Below are 19,598 nucleotides of genomic sequence, written 5' to 3'. Positions count from 1 at the left end.
CTTAACTGCATTGTGCGGAACTCGTGTCTTGGCAACCATTTAGTGGCCGTGATGATAATACAAGTATTCAAGATATAACACATCACTGCAGCTGACCCACAGAGGTTGAATCGTCAAAGCGCTGTGCCTGTCGAACAATAAAGTATCAAATATTGTTACACAGACTTTCTCTCATTGCATGCCATGATGGTTGATTCCCTTGCATCGAGCCTGGCGCAGCTTCGGCTGAATGCCGACCAGGTCGATGCCACCAGTTTTGATGCTCGGATTGCGGAAGAGGAAGCAGGTACTGGGGAAGGCTTAAGGCCCCGAAAACGAGCCCGTCAGAATGTCGACGATCTGAAGTCGGAATTAGAGCGTGACTTCTTGACGCCGTCGCCACGATTCAGCCCGGACTGGCTTAATCGGCTGCAAAGGTTAGTCCTCAACTTTCCACCTTCTCTTGCTCATACAGGAAAGACTATTCGAAACGTGGTTCTATGTGCTTGTATTCTGCAACTTCTCTGTTTGATATCGATACATTTCACCAGATTGTTCTTCCCCCCTCTGAATGTATGATGTTAATAACGATCAATATGTAGGAGATGGGAGGTCTCTACAGATTATCGAGATCTCTTCGAGATAGCTCCTACACAAACCCGCACCATCATCCGCTTCACTCGCGAGGGCTTGGAAGGCCGAGTAACTGGGTACCATGAAGTTACTGTGCCCGCAAACAGTGCAACAGCGAAGAATTCAACTTCTCTGCTTCGACGACCAGCGGGCCGAGCTGATTTCGTCAGAGGCGCTGCGGGCTTTTTCCCGTTTGCTCCAGGTGGACTGGATGGTGTGGAGGCCATTGCCGCGATGGAGTCAGACGCCCAGGCAGCTGAGCAGCAGAGGATAACCGGAAAGCAGTCCGGCCTCGACCGCATTATTAATTTTGGTACAGAGGGTGGACTGCTCGAAATTCCTCCAGGGTTCAGTCGCGGCTTGAAGTTCGAGAAGCCTAAGTCAAAGGAGGCCGAGGAAGATGACAAGGACGTGGAGAACACATTGGAACAGGAAGAAGACATCTCTCTCGAGAACAGAGAGCCCTCTACTGAAACCAACGAACGACTCGGCCCCCATGATGAAGGAGAGATTAGCGAAGAAGAGGAGGAAGACATTGATTCTTTGCTTCCAGTAGAATTTCCAGCCCTCGAGCCGCGTGGCCCGTTGCTTTCTGCGACAGCCAAAAAGGCTGGCCGGGAATGGGCACATGTCGTCGATGTCAACAAAGAAATTCCAAACTTTCATGAGCTTGTTCCAGATATGGCGAAGGAGTGGCCATTCGAGTTGGATACGTTCCAGAAAGAAGCAGTCTATCACCTGGAGAATGGAGATTCCGTCTTCGTTGCAGCCCATACATCCGCAGGAAAGACTGTCGTGGCAGAATACGCAATTGCTTTGGCTGCTAAACATATGACTAAGGCGATCTACACTTCTCCCATAAAGGCCTTGAGCAACCAGAAGTTCAGAGATTTCCGAAACACGTTTGAGGATGTTGGAATTCTGACAGGCGACGTCCAGATCAATCCGGAAGCAAGTTGCCTGATCATGACCACTGAGATCCTGCGAAGTATGCTGTACAGAGGTGCGGATCTGATCAGAGACGTCGAATTCGTCATTTTCGACGAAGTGCACTATGTGAATGACATGGAGAGAGGCGTCGTGTGGGAGGAGGTAATTATCATGCTCCCGGAGCATGTCACGTTAATTCTCCTTTCCGCGACGGTCCCCAATACTTATGAATTTGCTTCCTGGGTGGGCCGCACCAAGAAGAAGGATATCTACGTTATCTCGACAGCCAAACGCCCCGTCCCACTCGAGCACTATCTCTGGGCCGGTAAAGGCATGCACAAGATTGTTGACTCCAACAAACGGTTCCTCGAAAAGGGTTGGAAGGAGGCCGACGATATTCTTTCCGGGAGAGACAAGATCAAGGCTCAGAAAGCAGCTGAGGCCCAAGCACAATCTCAAGCAAATCAAAGAGGTGGTCCACAGGGACGGGGTCGAGGCCAAGCTCCCCGAGGTAATGGTCAACGGGGCGGTCATCAACAGCGCGGTGGTCCACAGGGTGGCCCAGCACAGCGAGGCAGAGGACAGCCAGCTACACGGGGAACGGGCAACATTGCGCGGACTGGTCGTGGAGCTGGGCGAACCACTGCGGCACAAGACCGCACCGTATGGGTTCATCTTGTCAATCATCTCCGAAAGGAGAACCTGTTGCCGGCATGCATATTTGTTTTCTCGAAGAAGAGGTGTGAGGAGAACGCAGATTCACTGTCCAATCAGGACTTCTGCACGGCCTCTGAGAAGAGCGCCATACACATGATCATCGAGAAATCTCTTGCTCGATTGAAGCCGGAAGACAGGGTCCTCCCCCAGATTCTTCGGCTTCGCGAGCTTCTTAGCCGAGGTGTCGCTGTCCACCATGGGGGACTCTTGCCTATTATGAAGGAAATCGTCGAGATCCTCTTTTCCAAAACGTTAGTCAAGGTTCTCTTTGCTACGGAGACATTCGCCATGGGTCTCAATCTACCGACTCGCACAGTGGTATTCTCTGGATTCCGCAAGCATGACGGAAAGGGGTTTAGAGACTTGTTGCCAGGAGAATACACTCAGATGGCCGGAAGAGCCGGACGAAGAGGCTTGGATACTGTTGGATATGTTATCATCGTCGTTACTGGCCGGGACGAGGCACCTCCCGCGGGCACGTTGAGACGAATGATACTTGGAGACCCCACCAAACTCCGGTCACAGTTCCGGTTGACGTATAACATGATTCTGAATCTGTTGCGAGTCGAAGCCCTGAAGATCGAAGAAATGATCAAGCGGAGTTTCAGTGAAAATGCTACGCAAGCATTACTGCCGGAACATGAAAAACAAGTGCAACTGTCGGAGGCCAGCCTTGCCAAAATTAAGCGCGAGCCCTGTAGCTATTGCGACATTGACCTTGCCATCTGTCACCAAGCGGCTGTCGAGTACGAAAAACTTACGAGAGAACTCCACCTAGGTCTTCTTACGTCGCCGGTGGGAAGACGGCTTTTCATGATTAAGCGGCTTGTCGTATATAGAAAGGTTCGAAGTTTCCGGGGTTACTTTAATTGGGTGTACTGGCTGACAGGCTTTAGGATGGAATCCGAACCGCCGGGGTTATTGTCCGTGAAGGAATCGGAGGCGGTGGTGAACCTACCATACAGGTCCTTGAGATTGGCGCGCTGGGCGACAAGCGTCATCCCAGTGATATCCTACCTTTTCTGCCCATATTCCGGCATCTATTTAGGCCTCTACCAACTCGGTCCGCCGACATGACATTGAAGACATGCAGGATCCCGCTGGCAGATGTCGAGTGCGCCACCAGCACCATGGTGAAGGTAGGAGGGCCGATATGGTACTTGAACATTAAGAAAGGTGAGGACGTTGCCACCGTGGCTGGCCGAGGAACGGAGCTGATTTCAGTCGCAGAGGCGATCAAGTTCGCGGACAAGGAACTATCTAAACATTGCGCATCTTGGGAGAGTGCAACCTGGGATGAGTTGGATTGGGCCCGAGTCAAGGAATTGCAAGTGAGGGATATTTTAAACAGACGACAAGCCCAGGCAGCCATTATTCAGTCCTGTCAATGCCTCGTATGCCCTCAGTTCCTGAAACACGTACGTCTCCTGGATGATCTTACCCCAAGCAGCTTGTGTATCGCATACTAACGCCTTGCAGTTTGAAATGCAACACGACGAATGGCAGGTCAAGGAAAACATTGCACAGTTGAAACAGCTGATGTCCGACCAAAACCTGCAACTTCTACCGGACTACGAGCAACGAGTCCAGGTTCTCAAGGATCTGGGCTTTGTCGACGAGGAATGTCGTGTGCAACTGAAAGGCAAGGTTGCATGCGAGGTACGAGAGAAAGGAATCCCCAATAGCGATAATAGCGATGCTTCTAACCCCGACTGCAGATTCACTCCGCGGATGAGCTCGTGCTGACGGAACTGATTCTCGAAAACGTGTTGGCTGAATATGAACCCGAAGAGATCGTTGCGCTTCTGTCGGCCTTTGTCTTCCAGGAGAAGACCGAGAACGAGCCGACCTTGACCCCCCGCCTGGAAAAGGGCAAAGAGGCGATCATTCGGATCTCGGACAAGGTGAATGAGTATCAGATCCTGCACCAGGTCATTCTGTCGAGCGAAGACGCCAATGATTTCACCAGCAAGCCCCGGTTTGGCCTGGTGGAGGTGGTCTACGAGTGGGCCAAAGGGATGTCCTTCAATCGCATTACGGACCTGACAGACGTGATGGAAGGCACCATCGTGCGCACCATCACCCGTCTTGATGAGACATGTCGGGAAGTCAAGAACGCTGCGAAGCTCGTGGGAGATCCCACTCTGTACCAGAAGATGCAGCAGGCGCAGGAGATGATCAAGCGCGATGTGATCTTTGCCGCATCTCTCTATATGTAAGGGGGAGCAGGACGAGGTCTTATCGGAGACCAGGGATTGTAGGGGAGTTACACAAAAAAGAATATGCATATTTCCTGTAACCCTCTTCCTGCAATGTAATATGAGAGCTGCAGCCATATGTAGGTCCAGAGAGATCTTCTTCGGTTTCCCACATGTGTGTGCTATGCTGTACGGAGTAGTGGCCATGTTATTGCCACTCACTTGGGATGAGTGCACGCATATGCTTGTACAGTACAGTATTTTAGGATTGCCTGGCTGGATCAAAGCAAGGTACAGTACAATTAGAATCCTGTAATAATGCCAGAACAGATTAACCAGACATGCTAGACTGACGTGCATATAGACCACTCTTGTCTTGACAATAATTTTTTTTCTCGCATTAGGCATCGTTCGTGCTGCTGAGAAACCCCGTTGCACAGGCGGGTCCCTGGGGGGTTGTCTGCTGCATGAGTGGCCTTGGAGAGCGTTAGTGTCTGCCGCGTGGGTCGGCGACAGGAAAAAAACATCTGTGCACTCACAATTCTCCAAAGCCCACTTCCGCACCATTATCGTTTATCAACAAAAAGCTTGCCCTTCCCATCCGCACCGTCCATCACAGTCTCACACGGCCCAGGAGAGAAAATTCTTTTACTTGTTGACGACTGGGTACTTTTGATCGGCTGTTCGATATCTGGCGCTGGGGGCCGTAGTCGGTGCGAGATGGATGTTGCAGCTCTTCGGGACCGCATACAGTCCACCCTCGACGCCAATGCGGATACTCGACGACAGGCCGAGATAGATTTGAAATATGTACGTTTTCACCCCGATTTTTTTTCCTCCTTTATCTGCGCTTACCATTATCATGCATGGATCTAGGCAGAGAATCAGCCGGGATTTCCAAATGCCCTGCTGGACATCCTGCAGGCAGAGCAGAACAATGCGGTTCAGCTGTCCGGTATGAAGAACCCCGCCACCACCCCCTCCAGTTCACCACCCCCCTTCTCTACCTTTCCGGAATCAGAACGTGGAAAGATAAAATGGAGAAGTTTAGTAATGAATTTTGTGGCTGACATTTTTTTTCTCCTGCTTTAGCGGTCGTTTACCTGAAGAATAGGATCACCCGAGGGTGGGCTCCTGCTGAGGATAATCCTCTGCACAAACCGATCCCAGACGACGAGCGACCGGCGTTACGAGAGCGAGTGATCCCCGTCCTGGCGTCATCGCCACCGAACGTGCGCGCTCAATTAATTCCGATCCTCCAGAAGATCCTTCAACACGACTTTCCAGAGCAATGGCCGGGTTTCATGGACATCACCCTGCAGCTCCTGGGCACCAACGACGCCAACTCGGTCTTCGCCGGGCTGCAGTGTCTGTTGGCCATCTGTCGCGTATACAGATTCAAAGCGGGGGAGAAGAGGACAGACTTCGACAAGATCGTCGAGCACTCTTTCCCGCAGCTTCTCGTCATCGGGAACAAGCTGGTGGACGAGGAAAGTTTGGAGGCCGCTGAGATGCTCCGCAACGTGGTCAAGGCATATAAGCATGCAATCTACGTGGGTCCAACCCGGGACATGATGGGAATCACGGCCGCCATGTGAAGCTGACGCTGCGTTTCTAGTTTGAGCTGCCACCGCACTTGAAGACCCATCAGGCCACCGTCGACTGGTGTACGCTGTTTCTGAGGATCATCGCCAAGACCCCTCCTGCCGTCTCTATGCCCGACGACGTGGAAGAGAGGGAGACCAATCACTGGTGGAAGTGCAAGAAGTGGGCATATGCGAACTTGAATCGCCTGTTCATCAGGTTGGTTCCCTCCCCCCTTGGTGTTAATTGGAGCAGACACTCATGTCGATCATCAGATATGGCAATCCTACCACCATTACGAAGAGCAGCGCCCCCGATTATTCGCAATATGCCAAGAACTTCATCACCACTTTCGCCCCGGAGATTCTGAAGGGCTATCTGCAGGAGATTGACAAATGGGTGAAGGGTCAGTGGCTCAGCAAGCCCGCGCTCTCGTACACACTCATCTTCCTCGAGGAGTGTGTGAAGCCCAAGGCGATGTGGGATCACTTGAAGCCCCATATGGACAACCTCGTCGCGCACTTGATTTTCCCGATCATGTGCCAAACCGACGAGGATCTGGAACTCTTCCAGTCGGATCCACAGGAGTACCTGCATCGGAAGCTGAACTACTACGAAGAAGTCTCGGCTCCTGATGTTGCTGCTACGAATTTCCTTGTGGCGCTCACGAAGAGTCGGAAGAAGCAGACGTTTTCCATCCTGCAATTTGTCAACGGCATTGTCAGCAAATACGAGTCCGCTCCTGACGATCAGAAATTGCCCCGCGAGAAGGAAGGCGCTCTGAGAATGATCGGTTCGCTAGCCTCGGTGATTCTGGGAAAGAAGAGCCCGATAGCCGATCAGGTCGAGTATTTCTTTGTTCGCCATGTCTTCCCCGAGTTCCGAAGCCCTCACGGTTTCCTCAGAGCTCGTGCTTGCGATACGCTGGAAAAGTTCGAGCAGCTGGACTTCAAAGACCCTAACAACCTCATGATCATCTATCGGAACATCCTCGAGTCGATGACTGATCCGGAGCTGCCCGTCAGGGTGGAGGCCTCCCTTGCCCTGCAGCCTTTGATTCGGCATGACGTGATCCGGACATCAATGCAGCAGAACATCCCTCAGATCATGCAGCAGCTCCTCAAATTGGCAAACGAGGTCGATGTCGATGCTCTCGCCAATGTGATGGAAGACTTTGTCGAGGTTTTCTCTACCGAATTAACACCGTTTGCCGTCGCTCTCAGCGAGCAGTTGCGTGACACGTACATGCGAATCGTCCACGAGCTTCTCGAGCGAAATGCTGCCAAGGGCGAGGACGAGTACGGGGACTTCCTTGACGACAAGAGCATCACCGCATTGGGCGTTCTCCAGACCATTGGCACGCTGATCCTTACTCTGGAGAGCACCCCGGATGTCCTCTTGCACTTGGAAACCATTTTGATGCCTGTGATCACCATCACGTTAGAGAACAAGCTTTATGGTAGTATCCTCTGCTTCTTTTTTTTTTCCCCTGGCGACCACACTAACTGTGATATAGATCTGTACAATGAGATTTTCGAGATTGTCGACAGCTGCACGTTCGCGTCCAAGTCTATCTCTCCGACAATGTGGCAGGCCTTTGAACTCATTCACAAGACGTTCAAATCCGGCGCCGAGCTCTACCTTGAAGGTCTTTTTTTCCCCCCCATGATCCTAATCAGATAGAGGCGAGCTAACTTCAGTGTTAGACATGTTGCCGGCCCTGGACAACTTCGTTTCTTACGGTACAGACATGTTGATCCAGAACCCTGCCTATCTCCGAGCGATAGTAGGCATGGTGGAGGACATTTTCCACGATGAGAAGGTCGGCGGTGTGGACAGAATATGTGGCTGCAAGCTTGCCGAAACAGTGATGCTGAATCTCCGCGGATACGTGGACCAATACGTCCCGATCTTTATCGAGCTGGCGATGAACGTTATCAACAGCGGAGATGCCAAGACGAAGTCTTACCGGATCCATCTGATGGAGATGGTGATCAATGCCGTCTACTACAACCCTCTGCTGACCCTCCAGGTTCTGGAATCTAAGGGCTGGACGAACAAGTTCTTCAGCACGTGGTTTTCGAACATTGACAACTTCCGGAGGGTTCATGACAAGAAGTTGTCCATCGCGGCCATTAGCTCACTCTTGACGCTGAAGGCAAGTGATGTTCCAGCCAGTGTCCAACAAGGCTGGCCAAGACTGCTGCAGGGGGTTACTCGACTGTTCCAGACGCTGCCTGCTGCCATCAAACGTGTGTATCCTTCTCCTGTACTGCTGATGCAACCGCTGACGTTGTGTAGATCGTGAGGAGGCGACCAGGGAGTCCGATTTTACGTATGAGGACGAAGCGGATGATTTTGACGAAGAGAACGACTGGAGCGGTGAAGTCGAGTGGACCGACGAGGAAGGCGGTGGGGACGGTGATGTTCCGGATGAGAGCACGGCATATCTCGATTTCCTCAACCAAGAGGTCTGTTGTTTTTTTTTTCCTTCTGACCAGCTCGTTTTATTGTCCTTGCTAACTGTTTTTCAGGCTCAGAAATTCGGTTCTTTTGCTGACGACGATGATGACGAGCTGGACGAGGAGAGCTTGTTGGAAACGCCGTTGGACAAGGTTGAGCCTTATGGTCTTTTCAAACATGTTCTCATGAGTATGTTGCCCTCTTTTGGTGTTTGTCCTCTTTTAGTGTGTTGAAGCACAAGCTGACTCCTTTTTAGACCTTCAACAAGAACAGCCGCAACTGTACGAGACCTTGACGAAGATCTTGAACCCTGAGGAGCAGCAGATCATCCAGTCGGTGTTCCACGAGGCTGATCAGAAGGCCCTGGAAGCCGCAAATGCAGAGGCCGCTGTTGCAGCCAGTCTGCAGGTGAATGGCCACTAAAAAGTTCAAGGTGTTTGCTGTACGAAAAGTTCGAGGTCAGACGTTGCGCTGGATGTTATGATTTGAATGAATGCCTATTTCCTTTGTCTGTCTGGTTCAATGAATTTTGGAATGATATCACCTGTTTTCTTTCTTCAGAAGACTCTGGTCCGGTCCACCATACCTGTGGCCATGGTTCGGCGCATATTTTTGTTTGTTTCCCTTTTGTTTCCCTTTTTCCGGCCCCCCTTGTTATCCTATTATTGATTTATGTCCACCCCAAAAGTATATGAGCCCAATGACAAGTTTTTTGTTATTCTATATTCATCTATTTTATTTTCCCTGCACAGATTCCCCTGGATATTATCATGATATTCTTTTGGAGATCATGCGTATAGCCATACCTTCCCTAGATAGCGCGGAAGCAAGATTCCCTGTTTGAGTAGCAGTATACAGAGCAGCAGCAGTTCTAGTCAAAGCCGGTCTGTACATGTACTCATGTGGCTTCTAGTCCAGTTACTCATGTTCCTCAGGACCTGTCTAGCTGTTACGTTTGTAACGTTGTTATTGTTATGGTGGGTCACAAGACTCGATACATTGGGACTCACCCATCTATATCAGTATATCAGTATCTTGCTGATCTATCTATGCCAAAGTCACGATTCAAAAATGGTACAACCACCATTCTCAACTATCTATCTTGTAAACGGTACACAGGACAATGTCATCTATCGCATCCATCCATCCCATCCCATCCCTCAACTTTATCCTGCCCCATCCTCATCACCACCCACAAACCCCCAACCCAAACCAACCCTCTTCACATTCACATCCAACAGCGCCCATTTCATTTTTATATATGTTTGATTGTTACTTCCACTTCCCCGCCACAACCCTCTCCGTCTCCAACGGATGTACCGGATTACTCTCCAGCTCTTCGTCTTTCGTCCGGTCGGAGCTCTGCTTCGCGTGCTCGTCGGAAGGAGCCGCGTATTCCGGTTGCCGGATTCTCCCCGTGCCGGGGACGTCTTGTTGTTGTGCGCCCGGTTGGCGCTCCGGGTCGGGGGATTGGCGGCCGGCTTTGGGGGCGGACATTGTGGTGTGGAGGATGAAGTTGAGAATCTTGGTGGGAAGCTGTCGTCGGTTAGTAGGGGGTTGGGTTGGTTGTTAGTGTTTGGTACGTAGCTTAGGTAGATGGTTGAGTGAGTGCGGCGGGTATATAGGATAGATAGATAGATGGATAGATAGTATGTAAGTAGGTAGGTAGGTAGGATAATTAGTTAAAAACCATCGAAGGAGAAGGAGAAGGAGAGCGTGAAAATAACAAACATACGTATCTACCTACCTAGGTACCTAGCTAGGTAAGATATCCTAGTATTTATTAGACCGAAAGATAATGGCGGCGGTACTAGCAGCGTGGTCGCATGTATGTACTGTACTTCGCTTTGTTTGGAGGCAAAAGAAAAACGTCTATGCGTTTATGATCGAAATAGATAAAATAAAAGATATATGATATGTATGCCTGATATGTACAGCACAAATACTTATGTGCGATCATTCAACCAACACCTCGTTCTTGTCATGAGGGATCGAGTAGATCAAGTAGATCAAGTAGATCAAGAAATCAAATTCACGCCATGTCGAAAGTCAAACCACTACACTGATATTAGCCTCCACAATACAGGCCATACGTTCGATGCGATCGGACCCTGGTTCGTTGATTTGGCTGTCGCGCAGTAGTATCATCATCATGACGTTCTTGCGTAGGTACTCCATGAGCGCTACATCATACATACCTACCTGGTATATGGATGTGGATTGGATGCCTTTCCTGCCTTGAATAGGTATACATATATGAATCCGTGGTGAGAATAAATATTATTTATTTGACCTGTAATAGTATAATATGATATATTAATGAATGAGAGTTGGCGTAGTAGCTCGTATATACTTACTATACAGTACAGTACAGTAGAAAGTTATAGTTAGGTATAGCAGGTATATACATACCTATATTATTATATAGAAGTTCCAGACATTATATAATGCCTGCCCATCAAGAGCTCATTTATTACTTACGTACCTGATCGAGAGTCCATTGGAAATAAATGTCATTTATTCGATTTGCAATCGTATAGTATACCATAGCGTACCATAGCAATAGCAGTGAGATCAGTAGACCTGGTGTAGTAGGTCGAATTAGGTATGTACATACATAGGATAGTTACCTAGATAGTACATTACATACATGTACTGTACCTAGTATGTAGTTAGGAGCTGGAGGTACTCCGTACTCTGTGTCCACTGTCCACTGTCACATGCAAATAGATAAATTGTCATGGCCGTGGTGATCACGTGCGTATTTACCCATTTTAAATTATCAGAACATTAAACTACTGGTAAATGGGTAAAAAGCGCCATTGTTCTTTATGCAGTTCTAGAGTTTATTACTTTCTAAGTATATATGATTAACCTTTATTAATTATTTTTGGGGTGCATAGCTCCTGCTACCGATGGCAACGATGACGCAATACGTAACTGTCCCCTCCCCGCTGCTAGCTAGCTTTGCTGCTACCAATGCATGACTACCTACCTGCCTTCTTAAGTGGATTGACTGACTGTATTGTGATGAATAGAGCTGTATTCATTTGAGTCGATGCTGAATTGGGTATGAATAGGCTGTAGTCCATCTATTTACATGCAAGAAACAAGGTCATCAGGGAACGTCGTGGGAATACGGTTCGTTAACCATCGATACACTTAACAATGAAACAGGTCCATCAGAAAGAAAGAAGAGAAGGTGACAGTCTCAAGTCCTGGTCTGGCCAGCAGCATCCGCCTTCCCCGACTCGGAAATCTTTCCGCTCTTCAGATCGGCCAGTCGGCGAGCCTCGTTGTGAATGTCGCGCACCTGCTTGTCGGTCTTGACGTAGAATTCGCGCACCTTCCGACCGGTCGGCGTGTCGAGAGCCTTCTCGAAGTAGGAATGGAGCCCGCGCCAGCTGTTCACAGCCTGCTCGGTGATCTTGTACTTCTCGTCAAGGTCCTTGGCCCGGTCGGTGGCTCGGTACTTGCTGTCGAAGTTTGCCAGAGCGGTTGTGAAGCGGGTGGAGAAGCCGTGCTTCTTGTCCAACGTGATGGCCTTCTCGATCGCCTGATCGCTGATCACGTAGCCATGAGCCAGATACTCGGCGATGATGCGCGAGCGGGGCTTGTCTTCTTGATCAATGTCATGCTGGTGCTCGTCCTTGGCTTCGGAGGCGCTGGCAGCGTGCGAACCGGCAATCTCATCGATACTGTGTGCCGCTTCGACATGCACCGCAGCAGGTCCGAGTTGCGTGTTGTCGAGAAGGAGAGCAGTCTTGGCAGCCCTAGTCGAGATGAGTCAGTTGATTGCAACCAGCCGGGACAGGAATTTTCCAACAGAAAGGCAATGTGAACTCACGTTTCCTTCTCAAAGGTCACGGTCGCTGACTTGGGAGCATCCGGCTCGCCAGAGACCGGAGTCATAGTCAGGTTGGTGATCTTTCCACTGTTAAGCGTCAGCACAGGCCACAACTCAACGGATGACGAAGAAGAGTCAACCTACCAGAAACTGAAGAAGTCGCGAACCTCCTTCTCGGTGGTGGAGGCAGCGATACCCGACACGTGGACAGTCTTTCCAGGCATTGTGACAGGAATTGATGATGTGTGCGAGGATGAGATGAAGGCTGTAGGAATTGTAGGTTGTTAAAACTGAATTCAGCGCTGAGACTTGGGATCTGCCCTTCTAGGTGTTCTGTGCTGGGAAGTGTCGCTGATTTATGCAGGAGCGGCCTGGCATCCTTCCTCGTACGGCCGTTGCTGTGCCAAGCGGGGATGATGCCTGCGCCACAAATGACGTAGTGAGGGGCTGGTCTAAGCCACAACCGCAGCCGCAGCCGCAACCGAGCAGTGGAGACCGTCATGAAAATACCGTCATTCATTGCTGTCCCTAACCTGCTGGACTTTTAAACGACTGCCTAGTAGAAACAAAAGAAAGCCGTTCCGAAAGCCCCAATTGAGAGAAACACCGATATCCATACCATTCCGTAATCCCTGGCACGTCCCGACACAGACAAAAAGGGAAAAAAGAAAAAGAAAGAAAGAAAGAAAGAAAGAAAGAAAAAAGAAAGAAAAGAAAAGAAAAGAAAAGTATTGTAATCTGTATCTCACCGCGTCTCTGCAATCGATGCATCTCTCATCCCACTTACAAGGCTCGAAGCCGATGCCGTAGGATCTTCGGTCGCTTGGGCTTCTCGATAAGCCTTGAGACTCTGCTCCAGTTCTCGCACGCGACGGCGCAGCATCTCGTTCTCTCGTTTAATGGCTTCCAGTTCAGCCCGATGATATGCGGCCTCCTCGTAGCGACTGGATGAGACCGATGTTGAACGGGGAATTTCGGGAGACGCTCCCGCTCCAACAGACAGCGACAGCGAATTGCGATGCGACTGGGACTGTGATGAATGAGACAGGTCTCCCAAGGGCAACAACGGAGATGCAGGCTGCCGGGGAGATGTAACGGAGGATTCTCGGCTGCGCCCTACACGGTGATACTCCCCAGAAGGGCGCGATGAAGGAAGACCATTGTCTCGAGACGGTGCAATACCTGTCACACTTGCTGTCCTCGCCCCGGAGCTGGCTGCGACCTGGGAACTTAAGTTCGACGAGGATCGATGTCTGCGGGACGAGGTAGGATGGGTGGGACCCGAGAGATACTGGGAAGTCTGGAGAGCGTCTGCGGGATCATTGAGTCCTGTCGACGTAGAGGACGCGGTGGAAGCGACCGAGGCTGTCTGCTGGCGGAGCAAAGACAGCTCCCTTGTCAAGCGGTTGACCTGTCGATATCCGTAATTTAGGCAATTAATTGAGACATGCCAAAGACAGCCAGCACGAAAGGACGTTAACATACCACCGCCTCTTGCTCCTTCTCCAGCACCAAATGTAGATCAGCAGCGGTCATGGGACGGGGATGACGAAGAGGGCCTGCAATTTCTTAGCCATCGAGTCGAACTGTGCATGCCCGAGGAAACCTTACCTGGTCCAAGACCAACGCCCGTGTTATCTCCTGATGCATTCGACGAGGGGGAACTCATCGGGATCGGAGGAGGACCCATGACCTGCGATACGCCTCGTGAGGCAACCGGAGAGCTCGAGGTGGACTGCGGAGCGGCGGATGCAGCAGCAGGTCGTGGACGTGGAGATGGCGGGACGGAGTTTAAATCGGGAGCCATGACTGCCGTCACCTGGAAGGCAGTGACAGGCCTCGAGAGATTTGAGACACAAGGGCACGCAGACGGCCCTTTAAAGAGGACGGAGAGTGATGTGGTCGGATTCAAATTCCAGCAGTCTCAGACGAGCTTCACACGAGTTTCGGCTGTCCTGTGGATAGTGTGGGAGCTCTGCTCCAGTAACCTCTCTCTGCCAACACAGCGTTGGAGAGATGTTGGGATCTCTCAACCATGTACGGAGTAGTCCGTATTATTGCATCCACGCAAGCCGTGGAGTAATGCGATAGTTAGCCCTGTATGGATGGGATATGATGGTATGATGTACGCTGTTATTTGGCTCCTCTCAGGGACCCGCCCCCGCCGCTGATCGCGATCTGAGCGCTGATTGGCACAGAACGCTTCCCTCTAACAACGATAATAAGGATCATCAATCGCGATTGGAGACCGTTTACGAACTCCCGCTGGTCTTGTCAGGTGTCATTCTTAGTCGCGTGTCGTTTCCCCTGCAACTGATCTCCGACATACCTTCCCGATTCTCTAGAGCCAGAACACGTATCCAAAACATGTTGTTTGTCACCCTCTTAGGTAACAGAGGAATCCGCAGAAAAAAAAATCTATTAATGAAAACAAAGAGACAGGTTGTAAGGAATTGGCAATATTTTGAAGCTGAACAGCTGCGAATAAAAGCCATTGTACTGTGCGTAATTTGAAGATATGCCTTCTAACCATACATTCTCAGAATATAGGTTTATAAATCAGATTGATTAAGGCTGAGTATCGAATAGCTATCACCAACTCTGTTTTGTTACGAGGATGCTACAATTGGGGGAGATTTCACGTGGTAGAATAAGAAAGGCAGGTACCTACTGTACTCTTCCTATTTACCCTCTATTACTCTGTAGTAAAGGGATAAAGTCATGCGACAGGGACGTCAGCTCTTGCTCAGTTGACAGCCACACCGTTGGTTGTCATGTCAAAGTAAAATCACTATATGACGTGAGCTTCATCGCTGCAATCACCTTATGGCTGCAGTCTGAAGCATGTTTCCCCGCCAATGCTGACTGAGAAGCCCGTGGAAGCGTCCACCTCGGGGAATACGACCCTGGCGTCATAGCTAAGTTGAAAATCATCGTCTAACATAATTATGAAGCATTATTAGAGCCTTGAATTGACGTGACCAGTGAGGGGTTAGGCGTGATGGCAATTAATCTTCCTAGACCGCCCAAGCGGCCGCTAAATCTTTCAAGAGCAACCTATGGAGGACTCCGTACTCCACCTGTAACTTGAATCTCTTGCAGGTGGAATGACCTTGAATTCAGTCCCTTGCGTTAGACGGTCGTACGGTTGAGACGTTTAGTTTCAAGCAACGTATCTGACTGAACATTCTGTAAACACTTCGCATCTGATTCTGAGGTTAATCGTATCCACGGCTGCAACGCTAGGGCCCATGGATCCCGAAGCTTCCTGCGCGATGGAACTCCATCGTGTTTTAGTGCGGATGGAGGCTGATCTCCTTCCCGATATGACCAAAACTCCACTCGTCTTAACTAATTAACAAGACTAACCCCTCAAAAAATAAGATGAGAAATGCGTATATAGTCAGATCGATGGCTCCAAGAAAATCAGCCGATCCGTGGTCCAGGTTTGGCACTGTAAAGCATCCTTCCTGACATCATGCAAGCCAAGCTTGTCTTGTCCCTGCTAACGCTCGCCCATGTAGCGACCGCTGGAGTCTCCAAGACAATCAACGAGCTACGTCAAAAGGTCAATGGAGTTTTCATATCATCGCTTTTGTGTCGAACTGACAAGATCTCCAGGTCCGGACTAGCTCCCAACATCACGCACGAGATGTTGACTCCTCGCTCTTGTACCCCGTCCACACCATTTCCATCCCTATTGACCATTTCCACAACGAGTCCAAATATGAACCACACACCAATGGCACCTTCGAGCTACGCTACTGGTTCGATGCCAGCCATTACAAAAAGGGTGGTCCTGTGATTGTTCTCGAGGGCGGAGAGACCGATGCAACCGGTATGAAGGCTCAACCTTTCTAAGGAATCAGCTGTCCTAACGGCTTCTAGAGCGTTTACCCTATCTCCAGAAAGGGATTCTTGCTCAGCTGGCGCAGGCAACCAATGGGATCGGCGTCGTTTTGGAGCATCGCTACTATGGTGAAAGCTTTCCCACCCCGGATCTCTCGACGGAAAACTTGCGTTTTTTGACCACGCAACAGGCCCTCGCCGACGTGGCCTACTTTGCTCAGCACATCGTCTTTGAGGGCTTGGAAGACCAGAACCTGACTGCGCCAAATGTCCCATACATCGCTTACGGAGGTTCCTACGCGGGAGCGTTTGTCGCGTTCTTGAGAGTCGTCTATCCCGACCTCTTCTTTGGAGCCATCTCATCCTCAGGCGTCACGGAGGCTATTTACGATTACTGGGAATACTATGAGCCCATCAGACAGTTTGGTCCGCCGGATTGCATTCGCACGACGCAGACATTAACCCACCTTCTCGACAACCTCCTGCAATCATCGCGCAACGATTCAAGTCTCATCGCTGAGTATAAATCGCTGTTTGGACTGCAAAACCTCACGTATAACGATGATTTCGCAAACTTGCTCTCCACCCCTCTTGGTGACTGGCAGAACAGAAACTGGGATCCGGCAGTGAACGATCCGACGTTTTTCGAATACTGTGGCAATATCACGTCCAACTCAACTCTTTACAATACCACCGTCGGAGAAACATCCCAAGTCAAGAAACTCATTGCCGCGGGAGGATATGGGCAACAAGTCTCGCAGCTTACGAACCGGCTGCTCAACTATATTGGGTGGTTCAATGAAACCCTGATTTGGCCTTGCCTTAGCGGTGGCCAGACTGCCGATGAATGCTTCACGACGCACAACGCAACCTTTTACGAGCAAGATGATATCAGTCAGCAGTGGAGAAGCTGGCCATACCAGTTTTGTACCGAGTGAGTATCCAAAAGACGATGAATCTTCACTTTCAGCTGGATTCACTTTCACTAACCCAAGTCCAACAAAGATATGGTTACCTACAGACTGGTAGTGGCGTGCCGCGCAATCAGCTCCCGTTGATCTCACGCTCGATCGATCTCGAGTACTTGAGCATCATCTGTCGCGATGCTTTCAACATCACCACCCCTCCTGATGTCGAGATTGTGAACCAATATGGCGGCTTCGACATTGCTTATGATCGCCTTGCCATTATTGGTGGGCAGGCAGACCCTTGGAGGCCAGCGACGCCTCTCGCAGATCAAGCCAAACCCAGACCGAACACAATTGACCGCCCGGTTATTGAGATGGCGGGCGCCGTTCATCATTGTGAGTTACGTCCCTTCGTCTGTAATTTTTTCTACGGGCCGTCTGGTTTATATTTGTAACCTTGACTGACATTCTTTCAAAACGAAGGGGACGAGAATGGACTCTTTCCGAACGAGACAACACCCAACCTCCCACCAAAGCCAGTAGCAGATACCCAAAAAGCAGAAGCCGCCTTCGTAAAGGCATGGCTTGAAGGTATGTTTCGCACACAGTTCACCTTCTTGCATAGTGGATTGTACCAGTCGCTCTTTTAGACCTGACTGACTTTGCTCTGGTATTCTAGAATGGAAGTAGGTGCCTCTGTCAATTGATCCGCGCCTGTCTTCAGACGTTGTATTGGCTCTATCAATTCTCCATGTCAGATTCATCTGCTGCTGCCATTTACTTGTTGTATATACGTACCTGTATACCTACAAGAGTCAACTTTTACATATATATATATTATATTTTATGGGGTAGATGTCTTCTTCCACGCGACTTACTCTTTTCTCCTCTTTCGCGCAGATCAGCTCCGTCACTATCCAAAGCCAGAACGGTACCCGGATCCCAAGTCGTGATTTCATACTAGTCATCACGTAAGGTTTCATCACCCTGTCTTGAGGTGTGGAAGTTCCCCACATACCGTTTACTGATCATTCATATACAACAGCGCCTATACGCTGGACTTACCGGCATTTACCTCCCCACCACGATTGGGGAACTCAGACGCTAGACAACAGGTACTTCCCTTTGTGTGGCAGTATGTCAATAAAATGGAGGCTGTTCGGCTGTTTTACTGATTTTAAACCTCTAGGATGGGATGGCTACACATGTTGAGGGCGTGTGGCCCAATGGGTGAGTAATTCCATTCCCCACTCTTCCGAGTATTCGCACGTAGAAGCATGCTAATACACCCCACAGTAAGGCGCTTGACTACGGATCAAGAGATTCCAGGTTCGACCCCTGGCACGCTCGTTCTTTTTTTTCCCCTGTTGTTAATTTTTCTATTGAGCTTACTCTTTTTTTCCCCTGTTGTTAATTTTTTTTATTGATCTTACGAACGGAGGAGACCTCGGGCCTACTTATTTCAGACGGATGTATTTCGACAAAATTAACAAATATTACCTTTATCAATTCAATGCTAGTACATCACAGCAATATCCAGCTCCGGACGGACAAGACGACTGATGATAAACGGGGACTTCTCATCCATCCACGTGAGCAGACCATCAATCCAGGCTCGTTCAGGACTGCCTTCCATGAAGGCGTGGTATGCCTGCGAAAGGGGAAACACGGCCCACAGTGCGCCGGCCCCAGGAGGGGTGTAGAACAGCTGGTACTCCACACTGCGACAGATGCGGCATGCAAACTCGTAGCTGTCGCTGCTGGTTTCCGACATGGGGAGCAACTCGGCTCGCAGACGCAGGAGCACGATGATACAGGCGTAATACAGGTTCAGACATTGAGCTACAAAGCCGTCGGAATAGTATACAGCGGTCTGGCTGCCGGGAAATGGCGGTGATGGGAAGCCGAAGCTGGAGTGATCGGACCAGCTCTGACCGGTCTTCTTGCCTCTGTCGACGACAGGCATCTCGACTTGAGGGCTGGAGGGTCGCTTATCATACTGCGTCCGCCAGAACCTGAGAGTATCGATCAGACGGTCCAAACGGGACAGCAGGCGCGAGTACAGGGATTCTTTCTCTTCTTGAGAAAGACGGCCTCGACTGAATCGCTCCTTGATGTCGTCATGTGCGAGCAGGAGGCCGGGAATATCGGCCGCATGATCAAGGAGACGGTGGAGCGGCGACTTCGCGGAAGGGTTCAATGACCATGGCACCGTTTTCCACTCGCTGTTCGAGAGGAAATTCGGCCGTCGTCTGGTGATGGCGTCGGTGATCTACATATTGTCAGCTTGCAAGTACTGGGAGAGTTCTGTGTAAGAAGGGCTATCTCACTCCATGAAAGCGAATGAACAAGAAGGCTCTGTGCTCGATTCCAGAAATGGCATTCTGAGGACCGCGGCGTTCGAACAGTTTCTGGACGCCGTGAAGATGATTCATCCATCCAGCCGGGCAACTAGAATTGATCAGCTGCATGAGGTCAGCATTGCAGTCT

The 19,598-nt window shown here is 50.1% G+C and overlaps 5 protein-coding genes across 5 annotated transcripts; 3 read left to right on the top strand and 2 right to left on the bottom strand.

Annotated features, from left to right (window-relative positions):
- Positions 1 to 186: 186 nt before the first annotated feature.
- On the top strand, positions 187 to 4,478 carry VTN77DRAFT_3545 (uncharacterized protein; the record flags this gene model as incomplete). The annotated part of the gene is made up of 6 exons (XM_069419505.1): positions 187 to 416; positions 582 to 3,102; positions 3,156 to 3,435; positions 3,490 to 3,677; positions 3,739 to 3,918; positions 3,978 to 4,478. 6 exons carry the CDS (start codon positions 187 to 189, stop codon positions 4,476 to 4,478), a joined length of 3,900 nt encoding a protein of 1,299 aa, XP_069278336.1.
- Positions 4,479 to 5,177: 699 nt separating this feature from the next.
- On the top strand, positions 5,178 to 8,927 carry VTN77DRAFT_3544 (uncharacterized protein; the record flags this gene model as incomplete). Its single annotated transcript, XM_069419504.1, has 10 exons — positions 5,178 to 5,267; positions 5,334 to 5,412; positions 5,550 to 6,010; positions 6,076 to 6,260; positions 6,317 to 7,500; positions 7,558 to 7,689; positions 7,748 to 8,293; positions 8,343 to 8,512; positions 8,576 to 8,693; positions 8,761 to 8,927. The coding sequence occupies 10 exons, from the start codon at positions 5,178 to 5,180 to the stop codon at positions 8,925 to 8,927; spliced, it is 3,132 nt and encodes a 1,043-aa protein (XP_069278335.1).
- A 2,788-nt stretch (positions 8,928 to 11,715) lies between these two features.
- VTN77DRAFT_3543 (uncharacterized protein) lies at positions 11,716 to 12,575 on the bottom strand (the record flags this gene model as incomplete). The annotated part of the gene is made up of 3 exons (XM_069419503.1): positions 11,716 to 12,277; positions 12,352 to 12,438; positions 12,496 to 12,575. 3 exons carry the CDS (start codon positions 12,573 to 12,575, stop codon positions 11,716 to 11,718), a joined length of 729 nt encoding a protein of 242 aa, XP_069278334.1.
- A 521-nt stretch (positions 12,576 to 13,096) lies between these two features.
- VTN77DRAFT_3542 (uncharacterized protein) lies at positions 13,097 to 14,158 on the bottom strand (the record flags this gene model as incomplete). Its single annotated transcript, XM_069419502.1, has 3 exons — positions 13,097 to 13,762; positions 13,837 to 13,910; positions 13,963 to 14,158. The coding sequence occupies 3 exons, from the start codon at positions 14,156 to 14,158 to the stop codon at positions 13,097 to 13,099; spliced, it is 936 nt and encodes a 311-aa protein (XP_069278333.1).
- A 1,671-nt stretch (positions 14,159 to 15,829) lies between these two features.
- On the top strand, positions 15,830 to 17,798 carry VTN77DRAFT_3541 (uncharacterized protein; the record flags this gene model as incomplete). The annotated part of the gene is made up of 6 exons (XM_069419501.1): positions 15,830 to 15,919; positions 15,973 to 16,189; positions 16,240 to 17,134; positions 17,206 to 17,504; positions 17,592 to 17,699; positions 17,788 to 17,798. 6 exons carry the CDS (start codon positions 15,830 to 15,832, stop codon positions 17,796 to 17,798), a joined length of 1,620 nt encoding a protein of 539 aa, XP_069278332.1.
- Between the last annotated feature and the right edge of the window lie 1,800 nt (positions 17,799 to 19,598).

The sequence above is a fragment of the Rasamsonia byssochlamydoides genome, assembly GCF_041956645.1.
Source record: "Rasamsonia byssochlamydoides strain NRRL 3658 unplaced genomic scaffold VTN77scaffold_25, whole genome shotgun sequence".
In the NCBI taxonomy this organism is placed as follows: Eukaryota; Fungi; Ascomycota; class Eurotiomycetes; order Eurotiales; family Trichocomaceae; genus Rasamsonia; species Rasamsonia byssochlamydoides.
Note: the sequence above shows the minus strand (reverse complement) of the source record. Positions and strands in the feature narration are given on the sequence as shown.